We start from the raw sequence: 14110 nt of genomic DNA, 5'->3' as shown, positions 1-14110 counted from the left end.
AATGACCAAATTAATATAATTTTTTTATAGATGCATGATGTCTTTACCTAACATTTGGTATATTTTTTTTATAAATCTGATAATAAGTGATATAGTTACATTTATTACCTAGTAACAAGATCAGGCATTTCATTGTTATATAAATACGATTCGTACGAAAAAGAAATAATTTTAAACGTTTTAAGATTTTTAACAAATAGTAATTTGTGTTAATTACATGTTAGATATACATTTAAAAAAACGGTAGCACAGTGTGGACGTGGCTTAGTCGGGACAAGTATAGATGATATCTGACAATAATTAAAATCGTTATCATAAGAAACACTTCGATGCAAATCTGTAGATAGTTTTTAATCTTAAGAAATTGGTGGATTATTCTAAAAGCAAAATTAACTCCTATTATATCATTATTTCTAATTAGTACTTCTATGATTTCTAAGTATAATATATGATTAAATATCTATTAAAGCAATTCAACGTAGTATGAATTTGATATTTAATTATTTAGTATTGTAATTTTTACGGAGAAATTATACAAAATTATAAAGTAGATATTAGTTTTATGGTAAAAATATATAAAAGTTGAAGGGTTTGATGTAATATTTTTCAAAAAAAAAAATTGTTTGTTGCTTATAAATAAATTTAACAAGGAATTTTCATCAAAGATCAAATATAATTTTCTAAACCCATTTTTGGGCCTATTTCAAATTTGCAATATTGTTTCGCATATGGACTAAATAATAACAAAATCTTTTTAATTAATATATAAATATTTATGTTTGACTATTAGGTTACATATGAATAATTAATAAATGTATTTTAATTAAAAATATACGTAACAAGCAATTTTGTGCAATTATGTGCTGTATATCAATATCAATAATTATTTAAACACTATAAGTTACATATAAATGATTAGTAAGACTTCTATTTATACGATTTATTACAATAAAACATTTTTAACGAAATTTTGAGTTTTCCTCATAAATTTACTGTTAATTGTAATACAATAAGTTTCTAATCACATATCAATCTAAAAATAGGAAATTTTATTCTTCATTAAATTGCATATTTAATGATATAAATTCTAAACTAAAATTGTGTTTAAAAGTTCAACATTTTGAAATTATAGACTTTCACAAAAATCAACTATAAATGATCAAAAAGATAAGTTAAAAATATCGTTTTGAATTGAAATTCTGCAAGGATTATTTTTAACACATTAAAAGTTAATAATAACTTGATAAAAAAAATGTTTCATGCGTTTTTAATTGGTAATATATCCAAAAAAGGAGTGATAGAAAAATCTAATTTCAGACCTGAAATCAACGTAATAATTTTGTTAAGTAAAGTATATATTGGTCTATAATCATTAAAAAATATTTTATTTTAATGATATGATTTTACTGTGTAATTCTGTATAAAAACGAATTTTATACTCCTATTGATTTGAAGATATTTAATTTAAAAAAATGTTTTGAAATGACCATTTTTTACAATAGCTTAATTTTAAGATATTTGTTTGAATTTCTAAAATAAAAGGACTCTTTCCAATATTTGGTGATTATAAGTACAAAAAGATTAAAATAGTGTTTTTTTAACGTATTAGTCAAGTGAGAATTGAGTAAAATTAACGTCATACACAAAAAAAACTATATAGTAAAATATTTTAATATGAATAAGAAATGTTTTGTCACGAGGGGAGACATAGTTATGGGATCCTTGTTATTTATTCAAATTATTCAAATTAAATGAAATAAAAATCAAACGGACTTTGAATATTTTTTTACCTCGAAATAGAATTAAGAAAAAATGCAAAAAAATTAGTTTGAAAAAGGCGGTTGTTGAATTATATTTGTATATTTGAAGAAAATTTGATTCACGTAAATTCTATGAAAATTGATGGACTATGGCAAACCCTTATAAAATATTTTAAAATAAACAAAATAAAAATAAAACTTTAACACAAAAATAACTACGGCCATCATTGCACGTAGAAGATAACGACAATTTTTTTTTTTTTATTTATAGTTTGTAACAAGCTTAATTTAATATATGTTTAAAAGACGCAGTATTTCCGGAACATGTTCAAAAGTTAAGTTGAAAAAGTTGACATATGTAAAAAAGATGCTATTTTTAATCCCCCCTGTGATTAGGTTAAGTATCAGATTTTCAAAAAAAAGATATCAAACGAAAGAGAAATATCTAAGATTTTAATATAAAATAAAATTATTCTGATTTGTTCATTTTTTAATAAGTTGTGGCAATCTGTAGAAAAAAAGTTGAACAAATTTCGAAATTTACCGATTTAAAAATCTTAATTTTTTGGGAGAATTTCATCATTTAGGGGAACGAAGGAAAAAATTTTATTATTAAAAACGCATAAAAAAAATAAAAATAATTAACACACCATAGTAAAATAATGCCTTCTCAGCTTCGCATAGAAGCTAAAATTTTTTCTTGTTAAAGGATGAGAGAGACGATATTTATAGTGTGTAAAAATTCACAATCAATCATATCGGGTCTAGAATTTCCATTTTTGCAAGGTTTAGACGAACCAGTAAAATCATCAATCACTAATAAGTGAGCGTTTAAATAAATGGACTTAAAACATAAGAAGCACATTAGGTATTTTTATAATATTGTAATTAGATATTCGAGGTTTATTAAACATGCTTGAAAACTATTATTCAAATGTATTACCATCGTTTACCTTTAAAACATATTGGCTGGCAAAGAATTAATATTTTTTTTTTATCGGACTATTATTTTATCCATCCAATTACACTTTGTGAGTTAGTCGTTTAATTAATAAAATCAGGGCCGGTGATATTATTTGACAGCCCTTTTAAAAAACATAGGAATTCTATCTGCATACCTTTTAAGGTTTATTTTTAATAAATGTGCGTTAACTTATGTAAAACAATATAAAGTGATACTGTTGTAGCAACCACTAGATAACGCCACATATACGTCTTTCATGAATTAATTCGAAAAATTATTCTATAAAATATTTTTTAGTCTTGTTGGAATTTATGTTATAATGAACCAAGTAAATATTGTAACTTACCTGTTAATAATAGAATGCATGTAATAATATTCTATACTGCCATGCACTATTAATAAAATGAATAACGTAATTTTTATAATTAAAAATACCATTACATTGTTAGCCATGTTTCCCAAATTACGGGTATCATAAATCATAAAATGTGTCATAAACAATCCAAGAATTTAATTTTCAACTACTTTATTAAAAATAGTTAAAAACCACACAAAAAAAAAAAATTACCTCAATATGTTCTTCAAGACTCCTGATTTATATGTAACAAATAATATTGGGTACATACTAACTATTAAAAAAGAATTTTTTCATATATATGAACTAAAAGTTTTTAACGCATACAATGTAAGGGAAATTGTATAAGTCAAAAAATAATATTTGACTTGCGATTATAATTGTAGATCAAAAACAAAGGAATAATAAAAATATTTTCAAATACTATTTTTTTTATTTACAAAGTATTAGCTGCTGCAGGGATGTCTTTTAGGTTTCACTCAGCTCATTGTTTTTTTATAGACCCATTATCACTTAAATTAAAAAAGTTCATTATAAAAGATCCCCATTCTTTAGCGATTTCTTACTACCAGTACAAATAACTGTTTAGTAAGTTATGTTAAATATTATATAACTTTGTTTATTATTACTATATTTATAAAAATAAAGAAAATAAGTTAAAACTTTCTGAATATAAGTTTTGAAATGTAACACATTATAAAAATAATAAGCAAATTATTATCAACCAAATTAAAAACATTGAGTTGCGCTATAAACGTTGAAGATATTTTGACATTCTCTATAGTTATTAGATAATGTTTTGTTTTCTGAACGGTTACTTTTTGTAGCTATTAGATCATTTTATGAGTAGCCATTCAAATAAAAAGAATAATTGATCAGCTGGTTAATAATGATTTGTTCAATTTAATTAGTTGACGTTTTGATATTTAAAATACGTTTGAATTATATGTCTTTTAATTTGCTGTACATATTAATTACATAAAATATACATGTCAATGAAATATAAATAAATTAATATTTTTAAGTTATTTTCAAGTTATAACCGAGTAAATCAAAAGTTGGGCTCAGAAAAAAATATTCTGTATAAATTCTATCCATAATTGATTCTTGTAACTTTATTTAAGAATAAAAATTGACTTTCTTGTATTTCATTGGACTTGTTATCACAACGACAATGGCATTTTTCATAAAAACTATAGTTTAAAAAGATTAAAATAAAATTAAGCTTAAGATTTCAATAGAAAAAACAAATAATAGGTAATTCAAACAGGTTATAGTTAATTAAAATCAAATAAAATTATATAAATTGAAACTTATGACTATTATTTATCACTCATAATGGTCACGGTTCACGTTTGGTTATGATTTTTAGATTATGTATATGACAATAATAATATACATTTTAACAGGAAATATATCAAAATGGATTTTCACCTAAAGTGTTTGTACAAGTAGCTTTTACGTGACCAATAAATTATTAGGTGCGTTTCAGGAAGAGTTTGGTTTGTTGGTAGGAAGGTAACAGGAGTGCACGAACTTGGGCGTTTACCGTTAAGGCTATACTAATGTAAAAGCTTTTGGGAAATTGTAAAAAAAAATAATATTAATTTTTTTACAATTAAATTTTTCTAAATATGGATTAAAACAGTCGCATATAACCATCATTAAATCACTTAAAATCGATTTGAGTACGTCTGCATATTTGTACTTCAATAGTAATAAAACTTGTCGAAGTTTTGTACTTAAGTTAAATTTTTTAATTAGATGATTTAGTTAAGTACTAAAAACTATTAGTTTTTCTACCTGAAAGTAATTTTGTTTAGAACGGTCAAGCTAACATTTTTTATTAAGACTAGATTATTTTTTAATTTCAGAATTTTTACATCGGCAAAAGATCTAACACAACCTCATTATGTCTGAGGGTGCTAGTAAAGGGATAAAGTGTGTGTCACTGTTAAAGTTCTCGTATGGTCACCTGCCCATCTGGGAACCAACAGTAAGCAGCGTAGCTTGGATATCAATGCAGCAAATGAATAATCCATTGCACCACATCATGTTCCTTGAAAAATAAAGAAATAAAGATTCTATTAAATTCCAAAAAAAAAAAAATTAATAGTTGAAAAAAAATACATCTAGCTGAGTAAACATCAACTAAATCGATTTATTGTNAAAAAAAATTAATAGTTGAAAAAAAATACATCTAGCTGAGTAAACATCAACTAAATCGATTTATTGTTTTTATAACTGCATAGGCGCATTTGAACAAAATGTTTGAAGTATCTAACATAATTTTTACCAAATTATTAAAAATACGTCTATATAAATTTACATGTAATTTTTATATATTTTTTGGGTTAGGGACAGCGAAATTACTAGGAACTAAGTCCCCTCTAGATCCCTAGATTATGCTCATGTATAACTGAAGTAAAATATTAATTATGTGATTACATCACTTAACGAGATAATATAAATTTAGATATCAACAAACATAGAGTAAAATTAGATTTTATGTAGATTAAACAGGTCAAAGTGACGTATTTGTCCCACAAAATGCATTTTTTGCATTATAATTGTAATTATACAAAAAAAAAAAAGTCAAAATTAATTTTTTATTAAATAGCCTTTATTGTCAATGTATATATAGTAGTTTTACTTGAAAAAAAGACCTTCCTTGGAATGGATCATGATATTTACTTTTATCATTTTGCATATCGTAAATAAAACCAAAGTTCTTATATTTAAGTACAATTTCCTTTTCAATAACTGCATCAAAGCAATCTATAAGGAAATCAGTGTAATTATTTATCCGACTCTTTTTTTTTTACTTAAGTTTTATAAAGCGGTATGAAAACATCCTTGATAAAACCATTTGCTATTAGAATTTTTTTGGATTTATCATTTGCATTTTATAAATAACAGGTTCATATTCAATTTTAAAATTGTCTTTCAATTTATCCATACGACAATAGATACCATAAATTGATTCTGTAAAAAGATATTTAGTGACCAAATATGTTGCTTTTTATGATACTATTAAAAATGGATTATCAAAATTTGTTTGTGATGAGTTTTTATAATTTTATTATTATTTTATTATTTAGTTTTTATAATTTTTATAATTTCAATAAGGTATTTTCCTAAATAATCTATTGCTAACAAAACAAGTTTTGTGTCCATTTATTTTTATATTCTTCAATACTGACTACATAAATAGTTTGACATAGCCTAACAAAAGATTTTTTGAAAGGAAATGAATTTTTTTTTTAATTAGCCTCAATTTATATATTTTGTATAAATATTGCCGTAATATATTTCGGACAATGTATTATCAATCTGACAAAATATTATCAAGGTTTATAATAAACAAAAATGATTTATGGAAAATCTGGAACTGTTTTTTTTTGCTTATCAATTTTTTTATGGTATCAATATTTTCCATATAGGTCTTAATCAAACTCAATCCAACCTGTACCATGACTTGGTTTTGAAGTCATTATAATTTTATATGAATTTTGAAAGTACAACTTTGATGTTAAAAACAGGTTTTATCATTTTACCTTTTTAACATTGTCGCTCAAAGTATGACTTTTATGTCAAAAAAAAAAATCATTTGATCATGTTCAGTGTATAAAAGACTATATATATATATAATAGACAGTCCAAAAAAGTTTTTATACAAAAATCACAATTTTTTTATGTTATTTAAATGGAGAGAAAAGTCTTTTCGAGCGACCTCGTAGGATTGATCAAAAAAGTTCAAATTTGGACGGTTACCTTCTTTCATAATAATTATTGGAAAACATTTTTTTTGGTCAATTTGATATATATAAATATATATTAAATTTATTTTTTGTTTTAAAAAAATAATAAAAATGTATTTTTAGCGTTCGGTATTATCACGAATTCAAATATTTTTGAATGTTTGAATAATTATTAATGTCATTCTTCGCAAACATGTTGTGAAACCGCTTTTTCATTTTTTAAATTTGCTCAAAATTTAAACAGTTATTGAATAATTTATGTGTATTTTAAATAAAAATAAATTATCGAAACAGCAGTTTTTTAACTGTTAAAATAAATCGTTTTATTTTAAAAATAACACTCGTGCTTAGTGAAATAAAACTATCTATTTTCGATTGAAAATTACTGAAATTCTGATTTGTTAAATATGTTTTTTGCTTGTGAATAGATTTAGGAAAATGATTACCGTAAAGGCTTCACTAGTGTAATAGCTTTTGAAAAATTGTCGTAAAAATAAATATACAAGTTTTCCTCAACTATAAATACATATTATCACTAGGGTATATCCTCTGAAATTGTACACGGTGATGTGCCGTAGGGAGAAAAGAAAACAATTGCTAAGTTACTGGTGACATACAAGCCCATCAGCTAAAGGGCCCGTTATTTTGCACGTTTGCAAAACGTTAACCTTATCTCACGGGATCATCAGCTAACGGTAAAAATTGGGCTGTGGGATTTCTAATAAATGGCGTTATCATAAAAACTGGAATTTCGCACCGTAAAAAGTTTTTATATCGCCAAACATGTATGATAGACGTGTATGAGAATGTCCAGAGGGTTTAAACCCCGAAAGGGTTTTAGTCGGATATTTTACTGTAAATGTGCATCTGCGGGGAGAATATAAATTGGGACGCAGGTAGAAAACTATAAAAAAAGGAATACCTTTATAGGAAAACCAACAGCTAGTTGAGATTTAAGGATATGTTTAGGGTAAATAACTCAAATTGGTCTGATAACTTATTTTAATTTCAGTTCGGACAGCAGCATGTAAAAAACTTCAATGCCTTACCTTTATTCACCGCCGGCGAATAACAATACCAGGAAATGTGCACAGTAAATGCCTGACGGCTGCGCAACCTTTTCAGACGGATATTGCAGACGATCTTTACATTAGCAATTAAAAGTCCGCTCACTATTTATTTCAACCGTCTCGCTGATACTCAAATAAACACACGCAATAAATAAAACATGTCATATTATATATGTGTATGCGGAATTTTATTATTCGCGGTAATAAATGTTATGTGCGCGCGCTTTATTGTCAAAGTCCCCTCGTAAAAACTTTTTTCGTTAAATTCATCAGCTCTTGAAGTTGCTGTTCAGCAGAAGAAGCAGCGGCGACGGGAGTTAAGAACGATAAGTAATAAAAACAAAAGAGTATATATTAATTGAAATTATTACGATACCGTGTAATATAAAGTCGATGATATCAACTGGCTGTGAAATCGCATAATTAAACGTATACGCTGATGATATTAACTGCGAAATTGATTTTTTAACTTTGTCGACGGTAATTACTTTTGAGGAAACAACAGTGATCCGCAGTGAATTCAACTTGAAGCCTACGCAACGTTTAGTTATTTTTCAACTCGGCTTGTATTTTCGACACTCAAGTAAACAGTTATTTTTATCCATCGTGGGGTATAAGACTAGTATGAGATAATGTCAAACGACAATAGCATATAGAGGCAGATTGTATTAGTTAAGAAATTCAATCCAAATGGGATTTAGGCGTACACAGACGGTAATCGGCGCACAAAGCTGATATCGATAGCTCACGTCGCATCACTATTGTAATCTGCTGCCAGTAACTTACAAATCCTTTTTACTGCAATCCATTACGTTTAAAGTCGACGCGATTCTAGTACAGCGATTCTGTCGTTCCGTATCACTGACACGATGAAATCCTTCGAGTTCGCAAAAATTAAGCCCCCGACTGAAAGAAAAACACTTTAGATAATAGTTATCGCGGAGCAATTCGCGAAAGAGATAATATAAAAAAACAATAGACGCATTTGGGTTTTCAAAACATTCTAGACAGAGTTTACCGACTAATTGAAATGTAAGAGCGAACCAAAGTCATTTGGAGCAATAATGCTTAAATATATAAGAGCGCTTAGAGACAAAGGACTTTTTGATTGAAAAGTTGTGCACAAAATACAAACAATCGAAAGAGTTTCATAAAATTGATTTTATTTAGAATTCATTTTCAGAATTTACATTTTTATAAACTTTTTATTATATTAATAAGAAAACTGTAAAAAAATTAAATACTTTTATGGTATTTAAACTAAAATTAAGTAGAAGATTTTATACATTTGCTACCTTGATCCTGAAATGATTTGCGACATATTTTTCGTAATAGTAATTTAAAATTACTATACTAGTATATTAAAATAATTATTTACACTTTTTTGATCGATCACTGTGTATTTTAAGTTTTTTTATATAGAAATTTAAGATATACAAAATACTAAAGAATCTTTAGTTTGTATTATAGTCTTTGCTTTTGAAATAGATAACATGTGTATTGATTACATATTAGATTTTTTTTAGTAATATTTTTTAATATTGATTGCGAAAAAAAAATCAGAAATCTATTTAAAATACTGAAATTTAGAAAAATAGCGAATGCAAAAATATAACGAAATTGTATATGTTCATTATCAGAAGTCAGTAATAGGTAGTAAAGGTAATTTATTACTGACTTCTTAGTAGGTTTAACGTACAATACATGTTTAATGATTGAGATGTATATCGGAGGGTTGGCGCTAGGGGTGTGCCGAGTGCGACTATGTGCTTTATGTAAATTAACTAGTTGAACAAAAGAAGTTAATTTTTTTACTAAAAATAATATTAAAAGACCGCAAAATTATTACGTACGCTATTTCTCCGCGTTTTCTAACACTGACCCTGACGGGCACTGATATGACGTGCAAACAGAGGCGCCTGGTGTTTAGTACGGCGGGACGATCGCATCCTCTACTAAAATTTATTAAAAGATGAAAATTAATTGTATTTTCTTAATCCTACATTTTTATTAAAAATTAACATTTTTAAATAGTTATGATACACTTGTCGGGTACACTTACACACGAGCAGTGATGGGACGACCGACAGCGTCGTCCGANCACTTACACACGAGCAGTGATGGGACGACCGACAGCGTCGTCCGAGCAATATGCAGAAACGTTTATTATGAGCGAGGCGTCCATTGGTGTGCGTGCCGGTACAGGTCAGCTGTATTCTTGTGTACGGGTTTTGGACAACCGTCAGCGTCGTCCATACGGTAAATTATTACTACATTGGGTAATTTATTTTTAGAACTAACTGCTTGTCGTTATCGGTTGCTAAAATAGTATAATCCGCTACTATTATTATTTAATTTCTATTTTCTACTTCGACCTTTAAAATAATAATAATGTGTATTTTATTATATTTAATTTGACAATTTTTTATACTTATGACTGACGGTATTATATTTTAGTCGCATCCCCACCACCATCCGCCACTGCGTGCAACACTATGGAAGTTTCTATTTTAAATGACATTTTTAGGACTCTCATGATTTTTCATCATTTTTGTTGTATCAGTAAAATGTTATCAAGTGAGAAGTGTTAAATAGAAAATAGGAACAATACTTGTATATTATGTTATTGAAGTAACAATTTGAAATAATGTTTCGGTAAATAAAAATATTTATGTGATGCATGTTGAATAGATAGGTTGGTTAAATAAGAACCATAAGATTCATTTGTGGTTTTATAAAGACTTAGTAAAAATAATCGAGTGTTATTGATGGTTAATTAATTTTTATTAGTGATTTTTTGTTGGCGTCTAAAAATAATTTTGCGATTAAGGATTCTCAAGTTGGAAATGTTATATCATAATGTACTGTTTCTAAATAACGTATTTTCGTGTAAGCAATTCACTTCTTTAAATTACAAAATGTACACACAGCATAAACACACTTAATTGTCCAGTCGATTTCAATATCGTTGAAGATTTGTTGATAACCGTTTTGTAAACCCAGTCGCGGTAATTATAGACAAACAAATGTCTAGTCTGCACGGAAGAACTACCGCATTCAATTACTCCATCTGGCAGTTCATAATTAAATCCGTGGCTGGCTATGCCATACAGATATCCTTTGCAGATCATCGGACCCCCACTGTCTCCTGGGCATATCATTGACTCGTCAGGAATCGAACACAAGTATTCCGGCCACGTCAAGGGTATATCGTAGCTTTTTGAAAATACATAGTAAACTTAATAAATATTATGAATTTAACCTTATATGGTATGAAACTTACTATTCAGAATGTTTACATGCTTTTGGACCATACTTTACCACAACTTTGGTTATGTACCCCACGCTGCCCGTCTCGCCGTTCTGCGTCTGCCCAAATCCCAACACGTCGCATTTCAGTTTCGTGTCGTTAAGAAATTCCGCCGGATGTCCGGAAAGTTTTATGAACCGATGAACATTTTCGAACGGCTTAGATATCTAATCATAGAATTAAAGAATTATGTAGAATTATTGATGAGATTTAATAAACCAAAACCCAATTTACATATGACAACCTATTATGTCCTATTCCATATTCAAATTAAATTTTTATCACGGAATGAAACCGATTGAATTGTTTGTGGTTTCGATTTAAAAATATTATAAGTTTCTGATTCGGTTTTAGAAACCATTTATATGTATATGATTTTGATTTTGGTTGCCGTTAGAAAACTCGGAAAAAAATTGGTTTAAACTGCTTTTTAGAAAAAACTGTTTCTAATTTCATTTGTAGAAACTGAAAGTATTTCGGTTTCGTGTTTCGGCTTGAAAATTATCGATTTCGGTTAGAAAAACCGAAATAATTAGTTTTTTCCAGTTTTCAGAAAACTGGTTTAACAGTCACTGATTTTTATCTGGAAAAAAGGTTTGAAAATTGAATTATTCTGAACTATTATTAAAAACATTCACTTAATCAATTGTTATTTTGGTAAAACATTTTTATGATAAATTTAAAATCTGAATTGCATTGGTTATTGTTTCATCAAAACCGAATATTCAATAACAAGTAGCATTATATATGGAATATCAGTTTAAGTAAATAGAAATTGAAATTAAATTTTATCCTTTTCATTTTATTTATACTNAGCATTATATATGGAATATCAGTTTAAGTAAATAGAAATTGAAATTAAATTTTATCCTTTTCATTTTATTTATACTTGAAAATTAGATATTTTATGAAACAGAACCATAAAAAAACATAAAATATATAAACATCTCGGTTATTTACTTAATGTATAAATTTCTTTAATGGAACTGTCAATTTCAATTATAAAACACAATAAAATAAAAAACAACAATAATATAATTTATCCTATAACTCAAGCGGCCTTTTTGTTAGTAGAATAATGTCGAAATGATAAAATTTATGTATTAAATTATTACATGTAATATTAATTTTTCTAAGACTTTATTACTTTTTTCATTCATAAATTATGAAAATTTTCAATTTACCAGATAAATAATGCGCAATTAGTCGACCAAAATATTATTACGTTTCATTTTATAATGTCAATATAATTTAATTTAAACTTACTCGGACAAGACTGATATCTGCATGCATTGTAAGCTCGTTATAAGCTCTATGATTATATATTGTGTGAACAGAACGATATGGAATTTGACGTGAAACGGGACTTCCGTGGTATACCTAAAGTATTATCTAAGGACAGTTGTGCGAATAGATTTTATAAAATTTGATGCTATAAATGTTTAGGATTTACTCTAATATTATAAGGTTTTTTTTTGTGAAGACAGTGGGCAGCTGTCAGTACAAATACAGACGATACTAGCGAACCAGTGCAAATACTCGATGAACCAATACTTGTTTGTATTCTCAGGCCAACTACGTACGGATAATCCATAGGATCAAATGGCTGACCACTAGCTATTGATTGCTTTTTGGTTTCTACATGAAGTTCTGATTTGGCTACCAAAGAACTGTTGAACGCAAATATAAATATTAAAAAAGTAAACATTTTAAAATTAAGCAAATAATGAAATGTGGCCATTACAACAGGAAAGTTGATTTCTATAAACCAGTAACTAAGCAGTTAATTACTTAAATATGATTATTAATATCGTAGTTTTGGAGGTTTAAATAAATAAATTTTATTTACAGAAATGATTTTCATATTAAAAATCATTAAATTACATTATTGTATTTCACTGATATGATTGTCAAGGAGAAAATTGTAATTGAATTCGTGTCTAATTTTTGTTGCACGAGGGAAACAAAGTTTCTTAACGGTACTTTGGATGGCTGAACTACAAAATATTCAAGAAGTTAACAACGCAATGTTTAATTAAATATAAATATAAATGTAAATGTATATAGTTTCTCACTTCATTTTTGTAGTAAATGAAGTACCAAATATTTGTAAATAACAGCTTTACGATGAAACGTTGTTATTCAAAAATTTAGTCGATAATTAATAATACGTGTAAATATGTTATGATCTATTAAAATATTTATATGAAAAATTAAATAATAACATAGTAATAAATAAACATTAATAGTATAAATTCTTCTATAAGATATTTCAATTAGGTAATATATTTAAGTATTTTCAAATGTAGCATTACTAAAAATACATCCTAAACACATATCTGTAATCATTAATATTAAGAAAATATGCTTTTAAAAAAACTGAATAGTAATCTAAATACTACTGAATGACTGTTACATATTTTTATATCATTAATTTGTTTAGTTATTAGTATTTATAAACAAATTTCCTTACAAATAGATTTTTTTAACAGTAAAGTCGAGTTCTATTATTTTTTTTAATTTTTATGGTTTTTTTTTTTTAAATTAATACTATATATTTATTTCTTGAACAGATATTATGATATAATTCAAACAATGACGTATCTGAAGTAGAAATTTATATAAAAATATTTGCACAGGAGAGGAAAAATAACCCACTCACTGACATTTTGTTTAGTCAATTTTCATAATCGTTGTATTATAATACATTTTGCAAAATAATTTTGTTTTTAATAAAAAATTATAAATTTTATCTACTTTTATTAAATTATATTGTAAATGTAAAGATTAAGAATATTGTTTTTTAAAAGTTAATGACATTTAGGTTTGGTTTTTATTTATTAAATTTATAGAAATACTTAATTTGATAAAAAAAAAACACTACATAAAA

General features: G+C 26.5%; 1 protein-coding gene across 1 annotated transcript; it reads right to left on the bottom strand.

Annotated features, from left to right (window-relative positions):
* Positions 1 to 10617: 10617 nt before the first annotated feature.
* LOC126896182 (chymase-like) lies at positions 10618 to 13379 on the bottom strand. Its single transcript, XM_050668745.1, has 5 exons — positions 13296 to 13379; positions 12674 to 12890; positions 12487 to 12600; positions 11194 to 11387; positions 10618 to 11126 (listed from the first exon to the last, which is right to left on the bottom strand). The coding sequence occupies exons 1-5, from the start codon at positions 13298 to 13300 to the stop codon at positions 10817 to 10819; spliced, it is 840 nt and encodes a 279-aa protein (XP_050524702.1). The 5' UTR covers positions 13301 to 13379; the 3' UTR covers positions 10618 to 10816.
* Between the last annotated feature and the right edge of the window lie 731 nt (positions 13380 to 14110).

Source organism: Daktulosphaira vitifoliae, unplaced genomic scaffold (genome assembly GCF_025091365.1).
Source record: "Daktulosphaira vitifoliae isolate Bord-2020 unplaced genomic scaffold, ASM2509136v1 Scaffold_1, whole genome shotgun sequence".
Classification (NCBI taxonomy): Eukaryota; Metazoa; Arthropoda; class Insecta; order Hemiptera; family Phylloxeridae; genus Daktulosphaira; species Daktulosphaira vitifoliae.
The sequence above is the reverse complement of the archived record's forward strand: the minus strand, read 5'-3'. Positions and strand labels throughout refer to the sequence as shown.